General features: G+C 38.9%; 1 protein-coding gene across 5 annotated transcripts in view; it reads left to right on the top strand.

The window, feature by feature from the left end:
* The window catches only part of CAPRIN2 (caprin family member 2), a 33,232-nt gene that overhangs the window by 17,916 nt on the left and 2,173 nt on the right, over positions 1–13,143 (top strand). For 2 of the 5 annotated variants that reach the window (XM_069003068.1, XM_069003067.1), the window contains 10 exons: positions 1,797–1,928; positions 2,129–2,216; positions 2,658–2,713; positions 3,322–3,423; positions 5,082–5,192; positions 5,824–5,976; positions 8,961–9,144; positions 10,744–10,926; positions 12,222–12,322; positions 13,064–13,130. In XM_069003068.1, the coding sequence (XP_068859169.1) occupies positions 1,797–1,928; positions 2,129–2,216; positions 2,658–2,713; positions 3,322–3,423; positions 5,082–5,192; positions 5,824–5,976; positions 8,961–9,144; positions 10,744–10,926; positions 12,222–12,322; positions 13,064–13,130 (1,177 nt within the window). The remainder of the gene's footprint in view (positions 1–1,796; positions 1,929–2,128; positions 2,217–2,657; positions 2,714–3,321; positions 3,424–5,081; positions 5,193–5,823; positions 5,977–8,960; positions 9,145–10,743; positions 10,927–12,221; positions 12,323–13,063; positions 13,131–13,143) is intronic. The other 3 variants (XM_069003069.1, XM_069003071.1, XM_069003070.1) reach the window with 2 other exon arrangements.

Raw genomic sequence — 13,143 nt, 5'->3', positions numbered from 1 at the left:
CTTAGTAGAAATGGTAGTGAGGAGGAAGAGGGTAACAAAAGCATGAATCAGTTTGACCCATACTGGATTTACTATGACAGCGAGTGCTGTAAAATTAAGACTGTTTGCAAGTGAGGACTGAAGGTGATGGACAAAAAGATTCAGATTGCCAGTAACTTAATCTATAACTCACTGAGATTAACTTTATTCAACTGTATCTTTTTTCCTACACTAATATCCTTAAAAGCTTTAGTTACTGGTCATTATTGGAAGCTATAGCAATATAAATTTGTATTTAACTGGTAGTCAAAGGTAGTGCTTGTGCAGCAGAATTTCTAATTAAGATAGAGCTGTACAAAGATGCACTCTTTGAACTCTAGAATAAAGTAAAACTTCTCACAGCTGATCAAGCAGCTATCATGTGGGCCACACAGATACTAGAGATGGAGTCCTCCCAAGTTAATCATGTGCTGTAAGCTTCTTGCCTGTGCATGGTATTGGAATTTCTGCAAAGGCCAGGGACTAGTTTCAGATAACTGTCGAAAAGGAAATGCAGGAGTGTTCTTAGGCTTGTCCTAAAAGTGGACAAAGAACACTTCATCAGTTTGTTATGGATTTAGTGTGACAGTTGTCATAACACAAATAGCCTTCTGCTATATGTTTTCCAATGACTTCATGCAAATACTCACTAACACGGCTGTACAATATATTGAAGTAGTAACCTCTTGTTAGAAACACAGGTGTTGAAAATAAAGGCTTTCACATATTCCTGCTATCTCAACATTTGGGCTAGTTGAAATAATGCAACAAAATGTCTTCGGATTTGCCTCCCTCTAGCTGCACAGACAAACATAAGAACAGCAAAACTTTAGAGAACCACAAAAAGTTATTGGGTTAAAATACTTCTAACAAGCCTGCCTCTTCTCTGAGCTGCTTTCAAAAGATGTGTTAGACTATCTAGACAGTCTAAGATTATTGTCACCCTTTAAACAACAGGGCTTCTGCTACTTAAGGAGCTTATTATAATTTTTCTGTTACCTTAGACTGACTTGTTCTCTGACAAAGCATTTCCCTCTTTTAAAGTGGAGTGAGAACCAGTTGGGATGAACTCTTAAGGAACCAGCTGAAATACTCAAGGAGTGATAAAGCCCTGCAAAAGTCCATGTTAGGTTCTTGTGTAGGAGCACAGGTATATTTATGCCAGACTTAGATGTAATACTTTCTGCAGGAGCTGGTGCATTGAGATTATCTGGCTTTTTAGTAGAAACACTTTGGTCTCATCCTGAGTTACTTGCTTGCAATATATCTCTTAGGTGCAGTTTTTACAGAATGTCTGGAAATGCCATCCTAATAAAAGATCTGTACTTACTGGTGTAGGCTCTCTTGGGAGGAAGTAAACCTTGAGTGATGCAGCATTGATTTTTAAGCTTGCTCTGTCCTTCGAATTAAATGTGACTTTCCTTAGATGGAAGTGCCTAATTTTGCACTAGATGCAGGCAACTTTACATTAGACTATAGGAAACTGAATTAATCTAGTGAAAGGTGTTCCTGCCCATGGCAGGGGGGTTGGAACTAGATAATCTTCAAGCTCTCTTCCAACCCAAACCATTCTATAAAATCTGTGGCTTAACTAGTTGTAGCAACAGGAAGATGACTTTTTTCTGATAAAGTGAAAGCTTGATTCAAGAAATATAAATAACAGCACAGAATTCCTTGGCCCACAGTATCTGACACCTCTTGGTTGCTCTGGAAATATATTGGATAAGGGAGCTTGTCCTGCTTCCAGTATTAGATTTAATATAATTTCTCCTTATTAGGTGCCTAAACCTGTACATCAGCCAGCTGCAGAATTTTGCTCTACTTCAACTCTTCCAAAAGATCCAGTATTGAGAAGGGAAAAACTTCAGGATCTGATGACTCAGATACAAGGGACTTACAACTTCATGCAAGTATGTTTTTCTGTGCTGTTGTAGCACAAAGCTCCAGGTCCTACTGGGTTAGGGAGAACAGTGCTGACAATTTGTGTTGGCACTGAATGAATGAATTTAGCTCTAATTAGCTAACAGCAGCTCTTGTCAAGTGAGAATGTTTCATTTGTATCTAGACTTTAATTCTTTTTTCTACCCAATGGTGATCTTTTTTTTGAAAGGAGTCCATTCTGGATTTTGATAAAGCTTCACCAAGTGCCATTGGTTCATCCCAACCTCCTTCAGTTACTCCAGCAAGTAGTCCTGTAGGTAGGTGATACTATAAGTGTAAATGGTATGTAAAATTTTGCAAGCACTAACAGGGTTTACTTGGGCTGTAGATCAGTAGGCCCGGTGAAGACAGCTTATTTAATTATAAAGAATAGACCATGCTAAAAGACTGAGTGGATCTTGGGCTGTAGATCTCAATTACCCAGTTTATTAATTTTTTTCTTAATCTGGAAAGTGGGTATCTCTTCTGTGGTAAAAATATTTTTATCATTGAATACCTGTCCTCTTCTGGCAAAAACCTGAAGTTTTCAATTGGGTGTAGTTCGCTGATGCTAGGTTTAAATATTTGCAGTCCACGTGATAAAAATAGTTTGCATCTTCACATACCAAATATTTTAAAATAGTAGAACTGCATACTGAAACTATATGTAGTGTTTGAATTTAAAAGTAAATGTTGCTTAATGCATTCTACTTTTACAGCTTCAAAAGAGCAGAAACTGCCAAGTCAGAGTGATTTTCTTCAACAGCCCCTTCAGGTAAGTTGAAGTTAGGGCTGCCCTGAAGAGGCAGATAGAAGTTCTTTACCAGCATGGACTTATACTTGAGTTGTATTTCGTGTCAGTTGCTTTGTATTTCATACAAGGTAATAGCTTGTGAGTCTAAGATCACTCAAATGCTGACAAAGCTGGCTGCTCTTCTGGTTGAAAAGGGGCAATAAATGCTTGAAAATTCTTGAAGTATGTTGAAGACATGCTGAAATAGCTTGCATATTTTACCTATAGATTTAGGTCATAGCTAGTAGTTGTGTGCAGAAGAACAGCTAGTTTCTTTCCTAGGCAGTGCATGTTTCCATTTTCAAGATCCTTACACCAAAGACTGTCTCAAGATTTGATAATTGTGGTTAAATGAACCTTAAATTGACTCACTGTGCTTGCATGTCTTGTGACTTTTGCTTTTAAATGTTTCCTTGCCACTAACGAGAATTCCCTAACGAGAATTCCTAAAAAACTAACTGGTCAAAAAACTTTGGTCCCTGCCTTATTGTGAGGTTTACTTGGACGTGCTGAGGGTGTGAGTCTTAGTGAAACCAAACATTTACATTCGATATTTTCGAAACCTTATCTCTGTCTTCTCTCCTTGCAAGCCTGCTGCTTCATCCATGGCACTGCATGGTTCAAACACTTCCCTAGCATCTGCTGATCACGCTCTTTCTGGCTCTGAAACTGAGGACTTGGTGACACCACAGGTACCATACCCTGGGGTTCACTGGCATTCAGATCTGTGTGACAGCCAGCCCTAACAGAAAGCTGAGCTGGGGCCCTCCTGAGTAGCTGTACTTGAACAACATACAGGGACAGACTGCAAGTGGCAGCAGTAGTGTAGCCTGCAATCTGGAATACTTAAAGATGGGTGGAAAAGTCTTGCTAGTACTGCATGAATGCAAAGTGAACAGTCTGCTTCTTGACACAGGAAGGGTGTGGGATGAAAAATGCTCACTAAAAAGTGTGATGCAGATTCTTGTGGGAACATGGGAGCAGCATAAATATTTGCTTTGGTTGCAGTGTAGAATATTCCCTCTAATGATGACAAAGGTTGCATAAATTTGGGATGGGTATTGTCATGAAACAGCAGAACCTGTGTGTAACCTGAAGACTGAGATGTTCTCTCAAGCACTAACTGAAAAAATACTGGGAATCTGACTTCCTTATGTTCAGCTAAGACCTAAAACTTTGCTTGCTTAATTGCATTTATGTGCAGTTAAATCTTCAAATAACATTCATATAGTGTTTAGAGCTGAGAAGTTTCAATTTATGCAGATCACCGTCTTAAAGATCTCTTGTGAGTTGTATTGCTGTGTTCAAGAACACATCTGGCTCTTTCCTGTTGGACTCTATAATTCAGAGTATGTAGATCATAATGGGAAATGTTCTTTTTACATTTTTTTTGCTGATGTACATGTTACCAGCATACTGCATATGTAGTACTTACTTTATTTCTCAATATACTATATAGCTGAATATAATGCTCTGACAGGGCTATTAGTCTTACTACCTCTTGAATCAGCAGTTTTGTCCCAATTCTTGACACCTTCTCTCACTTCTACAGTGCCATGAGACTCCTTGTGCTGACAAGAATTCCATGATTTTGCTGTTCAATATGCATCCAGAAGGCTTGTGCTGTGCTATAAAGTAGAACATCTGATTTAGTAGAATGTTCTGAGATTTCTTGCAAACTTATTGTTTGGAATTTGGGTTGCTTGTGCCCAGCCTATCTCTAGTCCCTTCAGCTTGAAGTCTAGTGGGTCTTTCTTTCCAGGGAAAGCAGCAGATAAGTTTTTGTTCAGCACAACCAGGGAATACACACCATGGTGACAGTGCTCCTCCTGGTATGCAAGTACATCCCAGTGCTGTCTGAGGCACTGGGATGTGTATGTGGTTAGCACAGGACTGGTAGTCTTTAGCCCTAGGCTCTGTATTTAAGTATTAAGTGACTCCTAAACTTTACAAGTGTGAGCTAACTACAGAACATGCAGGCTTTGCAAAGCCTTCTTTGACAGAGCTTACCGGAAGCTCAGCATATCTTTCCATTTGATTCAGTGAGGCAGGTGTGTGTTGCAGGCTTCACTGTAAGTGCTTACAGTAATCTACTGTTCTTAAAATGATCTGACTTTGCAGGGCTAGTTGTACAACCAGTTGTGTAAGAAGAGTAATCTAAATTTGAATCTCTAAAGGTAATTACTTGAAGCTTTGGTTAAGATGACTGTTTAGTACTTTGGCTTTGGACTTAATGTTTGTGCTGGTCTTTCAAAATCTATTTGTTTCAACTCTTCCACTGGTGTTTCATAGCTTTACCAGAACTCTGTAGTACTACTTGTAATAGCAGGTGCGTTATTGCTTCTTCTAGGCAGCAACATCACTTTCTCAAGAGAATGAGAAATACACTTCCCAGCCTCTATATCAGACAAGTTCACGTATTTCTGAGCCACTGATACCTAAAAAGATTGAAATTTCCCAGGTGAGCTATCAGAAGTAAGGTAAATATTTAAGTTGCTGAAATGGTAAGGCTCTAGATGTGGTCCTTTTGACTCCTGATTCCTAAAAATATTGGTGTTCTAAATCAACATTTTATTTTGCCATCTGCACAGCTGAGGCCTAATGCTGGTTAATACTTTGTCTGGACAACTCAGCATTGTTTCTAATCTGAAACATAATTAAGTTGGAAAGGGAAAAAAATCAGACCCTCTAAATTTCCTAAGTTCCTCCAGAAAAGAGAAGTAATTTTTAATATCAGCCAAAGAATCTTCTATTAATAAATGGAACAGAAAGCGTGCTGTGTGTCCTTAGTGGTAGGGAAAAATACCTAATGTCTCTTTATTGTGATATTATCCCAAAGAATGGTATGTATAGTAGCTCATAGGCACATTTCACTCAATCAGCAGAGACTGCAATAGAAGTACTGTTTGCTGAGGATGCACAGCAAGATTTGAAATTGTAAGCAAAAGCTATTTTGTAGCTCTACTATGTCCAAATGTCATCCTGTAGAAACTGCTGACTTCTGTCAGGCTAGGCTTTAGAACAAATTAACTGCTTCTGTTACTGCCTGATAATTATCAAGTGACCTTTCATTACATTTGTTCTTCCCCCAGGCAACTATTCCCCTCCCAAGTGAGCCACAGTCACCATTGCCTACTTCAAGCACCCCCATGCCATCAGTGCCACCAGCGCAAAGCTTTCAGTCTCCTCCAGCAAGCAGCAGCTCTGTCACAATAACAGCAGCTCCCTTTCAGGCTATGCAGACTGTAAGTATGCAACACACAGAAAGAATTGACAGTGATGTAACTTGGGACTAGCACTGAGGAACTGGCTCCTCTTGGAATAGAGCCAAACTTGAGGGATCATTTTGTTTTAACAATAAAACCTAGATTAGTCCTGTGGTTTGCTAATGCCTTCAGAACTTAGATCAGCTAAGAACAAAGATCCTGGTTTTGCTCTATATAGTCCCAAAAACTAATACTAGGATATCTTAGTAGCCTCAAGGAACTAAGAGGGAGAAGTCAGGCCTGAAATCAACAGATTTATAGCTATGCCTTAAAGTAAGGTTTGATTTTACAGTTTTCTTGGGAAAAGATTTCAAATACAACAGACTTCACTGGAGAACAGGAATCCTGAAGTATACAGCTGTTAGGACAAAAGGCTTTCAGAAGCCTGAGTTTGTCTTGCTGCTTTTTATAGTGTTTATTTCAGTGGAGTAAAACTCAGTCCAATGGAATTATGGAAAATGTCTTTTTGGTAAGACTGGTGTTGCTCATTATCCTATGTTGTTAACAAGCAGTCAGTGTACATATCCAGGAAATAAACCAAACAGTCTGAGATGTTTGCTGCAAATACAGGAGCATCAGTAATGGTGTATGGCCTCAAAAAATAGTACCAAACATTGTTACTTCCTGGTAATCTGCAGTGTAGGCTTAGAGAGGTTCAGAGGAAGGCTCTCCATTTCATTAAGGTCAACTGCGGAGAAGGTAACATTGTTTACTCCTCTGGTACATTCTTCAGAAGATGATACAAACATTCATTTAATGTTTGCCTCAAAAGCAAGCTTTAGATTCTCCAAAGGCATTCTCCATTTTAACAGAAGTACCAGTGCAATTCACAACTTGCTGGATAATCTCTGTCTTGCAGTATGGGGACATATGTGGTAGGAGCTGGTGGAAGAAGGTAGCTAATAGCCTTTCAAATCACAGGAGTCAACAACTAAAACATCTGTGACATCCTGCTGTGGTCTGTAGTAAAATCACTGCATTGACTTTTTCTGCTTGGTTTTCTGTATTTGTAGAAGAGGTTCAAGTAGAACCTACCTCAGAGGCACAGAATTGTGATACACATTACAAATAAGTGGTAGGGAGGTGGTTTTTTCCTAAGCTAGATATGTTTAAGTTATGCGAAGTGGCTAGGTGGTGATTTTTTCCTGAAAGTGGAGAAGTCATAGCATGCTAAGATTGAGGAATCCAGAGTCTTTTGGGGACCCAGTCTATAAGGTAAGGGTCTGTCATAGTATAAATATAGAGTCTTGGTCTCAGTCATTCTGGTTATGTCTGAACTTGTTGTCTGTGTTCAGAGTGCTTTGATCATAACAATACCACTGAAAGTTCACTTGAACTAATGCCATGTTTTCAGAGATGTTAAATGTCCAAGATTGCTCTTGGGATTTTTGGGTAAACCTGGCAAACATCTGTCACTAAGTCATGAAGATGTTAATTCCTCTTATAGTGGTAGGAATCTTTAACTTTGCAGTGCAGGGTTCTCTTCCCTACATTGCCTTGATTCTGATTGCTGCCAGGAAAACACAGCCATTGGACTTGAGTAGATAGCCAGGATAATTCCTTGCCAAATAGTGGTATCACAGTGACACTAATGGAAGTATCTGATTACAGGTCCTCAAACATCCTATTGCTGCTCTTGTGCTTATGGAAGCTTAAAGGCAGACTTGGCCTGTAGCCCTAGTCCTTGATTTGAATTCCACCTGTAACCCTCACTGTAGGAAAAAGCAGACCACTTGCTACAAATACTTCAGCATGCAGGTGTTGACAGTCTGACTGCTCTACATTCTCAAATTTCTTTTAGAGAAAGGATTAGCTTTGGATCACTTTATTTACCAGATGAAGTGATCAAAATTAAAAAAAAAAAAACAACAAAACACCAAAAATAACAAAGCCTGTTTTATTTTACAATGGTTCAAAATTTATGCTCAACACTTCAATATCATGAGGCATTTCCATGCTGCCTCTTAGAGGCAATACTGGGTTTCTTGACCCTGGAAAAAGTATTCATTTCTTGTTTTTTAATTAAAGGGCATCAGCAAATGGGAAGAATTGTCAAGCTGTGAAGCTGTTTCTTGCATCATGTAGCTGTGCCTTTTGCCCAAGTCTGTCTTCAGAGAGTTTATAGTCTTGGAAAGTGGTCAGATAAATGTGTAGACTCAGTACCAGTAGTGCTGACAGTTCTTTATGTGAAATTTAGATCCTTTTAATCAAAATAAACTTTGCCTATTTGATGTTGATATTAGTTGTCACTTTTAACAGCATTATGTCTGGTGATTGTGTTATTGGCTATAAAGCAATACAGTCACTGGAGTGACTGGAGTCTGGTTGATTAGATTTAACTAACAGTAATATCTGCTCATCACTGTATTGCCCAGACTATAACAGTTGAATGACAAGGCTCACGTAGGTTAAGTGTTTACTCTTGGGGAATTTTAAATGAGTAGAAAAGATGAAGCTGACTTTACTGAAGGGGTAAATGATGTCTAATATGGTGTCTGAGTGGATAGCAGTGTTATGTCAGGTTCCAAGACACATATAAACACCCAGGTTGTTCCTAAATGGGAATATCTCATCTCAATGTAAGCTGTCCCAGCTTCAGGTTGAGCTGTAGGACAGGTAGTCAGTGGATTTCACAGTGGATTTCCCATAGAAGGAAAATAGTTTGTTGTATGGTAATTGTTCTGCTGATAAGAGTACAGTAGCTCTGCTGATAGATTACAGTAGCTATGGTCAATCAAGCTGTTCCTTGGGTACTAGCTACATAAACAGGAGTGTGTTCTGTAAGTATACTGAGAGAGAAAAGGATGGGTTGATGTATGGTGTTCTTGATTCTTTCTAAGAAACAGTTGGTGTTCTAGAAATGTTAAAAAGCATATGGATTTAAACCACAGCCTAGCAGGGTGGTGGCAGAGGTAGAGACTTTAGCTGGTAGTGTTAAGCACTTGTTTTCAAATATGTTGTAGGTATTTAAAGTGAATGCACCACTGCCTCCACGTAAAGACCAGGAAATTAAAGAGGATTCTTCATATTCAGCAGGATATAACCAGAGTTTCTCCACAGCAAGTACACAGACTCCTCCTCAATGCCAGTTGCAATCTTCTCATGTTGCAGAACAAACCTCTCTTTCACAAGAATCTCTGTCTTCAGGTGAGAACTGCACTTGGATCTGTATTTCAAGTAGTCTTTAAATATGTTCTGTTTATATTAGTATTTAAATTCATTATCATGTGCTGTTGAGTTCTTCTAACCCAGTGAAATTCTTAACAGGTGCTACATAAATGTCTAACATTAGGCATACATCAATTCTAATGTAGTTGATGGTATGTAAACTTAATTTCAAAACTGCTAGCAGGATGAAAGGCTGGTTCAAACTTGTTTCTATATTAGATGAACAGACTGTTGTCACTTACATGCCTGAATTTCTCACCAGTAGGTGAGAAATTCAAGTATGTGGTGATACTTGCCAGTCAAACAATCATTTGCTTGGAATAGCAGCAATGATGAAATACTCTTATTTGGAACCATTAATCTGGTCTCTGGTAATAGGGCTGTCAGTGCTGGGAGCTGCTGAATGCTAAGTAAGAAAGCTGGGATAAGTTTTCAATCTGACCTGAGAAATACCGAACTAGTAAGTGGTCTTGAGCTGTTGCATTCAACACAAACCTGACCTACTTGACATTCAGGTAGTGCACCAGGTGGATTTGTATAGCTGGCACTAAATTTGACACGAAACTGGCCCCTAAATATCTTGAGGTCTTAGGATGAAAGAAAGTGACAGCTAGGGATCTGTATTCATAACGCTGTCTAATGAAATGGCTCAAGGTCATTTAAAACTGCTGTTTTTCTGCCAGAGTGATTTTTCATAGGTCTTAGGCTAGAAACAGACTGATAGTGTGTGAAGTGAATGAGACATTAAGAACTCAAAAGAACAGTGTAAGAGTAGCAGTCAGGAAAGCATGTTTAGCTTCAATATTCCTTCTCATCTCTGAGACTACAGGTGATAAGCATTCTAAGCATTCTGTACTTTTTTACAGAAAATTGTAATTTTTTGATTAGCCTTGTTTGTGCAGTGACTCTGCACAGACTTCACATCGGGGTTTATACTGTTGTTTTGGATCAATTTTAAGCTTTTTGGATTGAAATAAAGCATGGTCTTGTGGAAGTACATTCATGGTTGCAAGGTTTGTATTTAAAGCTAACCACTCACTCACCCCTGTGAGTGAAAAGCATTCTTTAATACATTTTGCTTGGAGTTGAACTGCCTAATATGTGGTAGGAATGCCTTTTGAAGAGACTGAACCCAAATATCTGCTTTCCATAGCCATCATTGCTATCTAGCTGTGGTGGAGTTTGTCTCACTATTTCAAGGGATGTCAGTACTGAGGTGACCTAGTTTATCAGTGAAAATTCTTAATCAAATGTTACTTGATTTTAACCTAGATTGGGTTTTTTCATGCTGCTGGCAAGCTTGTTCTCACCTATGCTACTGGCTCTTGTTGAATGCATTAGGGACTTACACTGAGAGCCTGAGCTGTCCACAGTAGACTTTAACAAGCATTACAGTTTACAAAACAAAGGGAAGGATGCAATCACTTAAATGAAGTAATAAAGGGACAGAAGAACAGAATATTCAGAGCAGCTTAATTGGTCTCTGAATGTCCTAATGCTGCCCTTGCTTCTATGCATGGTAACTTACTGCAGTTATAAAAAGCTTTGAATTCATCTGTGCCTTCTGTTTTTGAGCAGTGAACTATCAACCTGATGGAGCTGTTCCTGTTAGCAATGGTAGCCTTGCCTTTTATCCAGCACAGGCTAATGTTATTCCCAGACCCCCTCAGCCTTATCTCAACAGTCGTGGGTCTGTCAGAGGATCTGCTAGAGGTGGAAGGTCGCTGGCTAACTCGTATCGCTCCCCTGGTGGGTACAAAGGTATGTCTGTATTTACTATCATCCTAAAAAAGATCTAATGTACTACCACTACAATGTGATTTAACACAACACAGTATTAAATCCATGTTCTATATATATGAAACATTTCAAAACAAGGCTGTAAGGGCAATGTGTAGAGAACGGGGCCCTCTGTTGTAGAATTTAAGGAAGTTCATTCTGACTTTTATTTGTGGTCCCTGTACTTGAGATGTCAAGCCAAATGGCAGAGCAATTTCATAGCTTCCCTAAACATGAAGATAGGAACTTCCAGTAACAGGTTATTAGGTTACTCATATGGACTTTTCTGTTGGCAATTTCACTTGCTGTTCTGAACTTTTTACCCACTTAATTCTTTCTCCTGGCATCTTGCTGACCAACTGGGCAGGCATCTTTCTTTTCAGATATCACTTGCAGTGTTTGCCCAAAATAAGATATTTTTTGCTTAGCACTGCTCACTTTAATATTACCAGCAGAAACCAAGATGGGGGAGAGGTTCCCAATAGTGAAGAGCCCTTCTAGATGAATTACAAACTGAAGAGTTTTTTAAGAGGAGGCTTATTTGGTCTCTGCAGACCAGTTATTCTTTTGCTGCTAGCTGAAGTACTATAGAGTTTCAGCTGACTTTAAGCAGTTACTAAATTAAGGTTGTTGGTAGCTACCAGCTGCAGGTTGTGGCCTATTCCCCTTTGAAGTGGAAGGGCATTTGGTCTGTGATAGGTGCTTCAGTTGTTGGGCTGAGCCCGCTCAGTACCTTGTAGGAACATGTAGCAGATGATGAGTTTTATAGTTCTGACTTAACAGCAGTCCAGGGTTTGGTGGTGTCTGGTATGGAATTGCTTGCAGCTCTGCTTTGGTAGTTAAATTATAGCTTAAGTTAGTAAGTTAATAGCTAAAGAGGCAAAAATTATAGTAGCACCTAAATGTATAACAGTAATAGCTCAGTGTATGTAACAGCAAAAGAAAATGTTTCTTAATTCTACCTTAAATCCCATTTCTGGATTTAGCAAGCTTTTCAGCTGTTCTGGGACATCCCATTAGTATCACAGGCAATGGATAGGGTCTGATGTTAATATTTTTAAACATGCAATTTTGAGATAGCCAGTGTGTAAGTTATGAGTAGCTAATGAAATACCTTTGTTATAGGAGTAGCAAGGCCCCTATTTAATTCCAAATTTAAGAATAGCTGTGTTACTGCATAACTTAATGTACATAATTGCCAAAAAAGTTATAGTTATATTCTGGACTTGTAATGTAAATCAAACAATGATACTGAATAATCAACTCTATTTGAACAGGTTTTGATGCTTACAGAGGTTCACCTTCATTAGCTAATGGCAACTATGGCCAGCTACAATTTCCTGGTAGAGATTATGCTGGAATGCCATATTCTCAGAGGGTAAGTATTGACTTTATTTCCAGTAGCCTTCCACTGTACAGGAGCCAAATCTTCTAACATGGTAGTCTTTCATTATCTTAACAGGTGAACTATTACTTACAAGCTAGAGGTTAGTTTTGTTTCATAGACAAACCCTTTTGTGGAATGGTAGACAGCAGCTGAAATAAGTCAGTTCAGAGAGGTAACATTGCTGTATGACAGGTTGATTTTAGTCTGAAAGGAATCTTTGAAATGCAAACAGATGGTAAATAACATATTGTATGAGTCTGGTCTATTATTTTAAAAGTTGGTTCACTGAAATGCCTCTGTAATGTAAAATAATGAACTCCTAAATGGACTGGCTGAGAATGTGGTTAGGCCAAAAAACATGCCCCCCCCCAAAAAAAAAAAAAAAAAAGTAGGAAGGCAAAGGTTCCTGGTGTGAGGAGGGTCTGTCAGTGTCTTCTGTGCAGGCTCATGGACTTTGAACAGACTTGAGATTTAAGGGTCGTGCTCAGTAACCTCAACTGAGTCCATAGTTCAGAAGCTAACTTGCTACAACAGGCATCAAAGTAGATCTTTAATTTCATACAAGCTACTATGAAAGTAAATTTTCCGTAAGTAGAGCTGTTTATCTACATCTTGTTTCTGAGCTCTGTCACTGTCTATGCTAGAGATTTGAATAAATTGTGCAAAAAAGTGTATTTGCCTCACTTGAGTTCAGATTTGCTTATAGCCATCTTCCTAACACTTCTCTTTAAGGATGTTAATTACCAGCAGTGCTATAAACGAGGTGGGATAAGCAGCGGTCCTCGAGCAAATTCAAGAGGTAAGGCCAACAT

The sequence above is a fragment of the Aphelocoma coerulescens genome, chromosome 1A (genome assembly GCF_041296385.1).
Source record: "Aphelocoma coerulescens isolate FSJ_1873_10779 chromosome 1A, UR_Acoe_1.0, whole genome shotgun sequence".
NCBI classification, from domain to species: domain Eukaryota; kingdom Metazoa; phylum Chordata; class Aves; order Passeriformes; family Corvidae; genus Aphelocoma; species Aphelocoma coerulescens.
The sequence above is the reverse complement of the archived record's forward strand: the minus strand, read 5'-3'. Positions and strand labels throughout refer to the sequence as shown.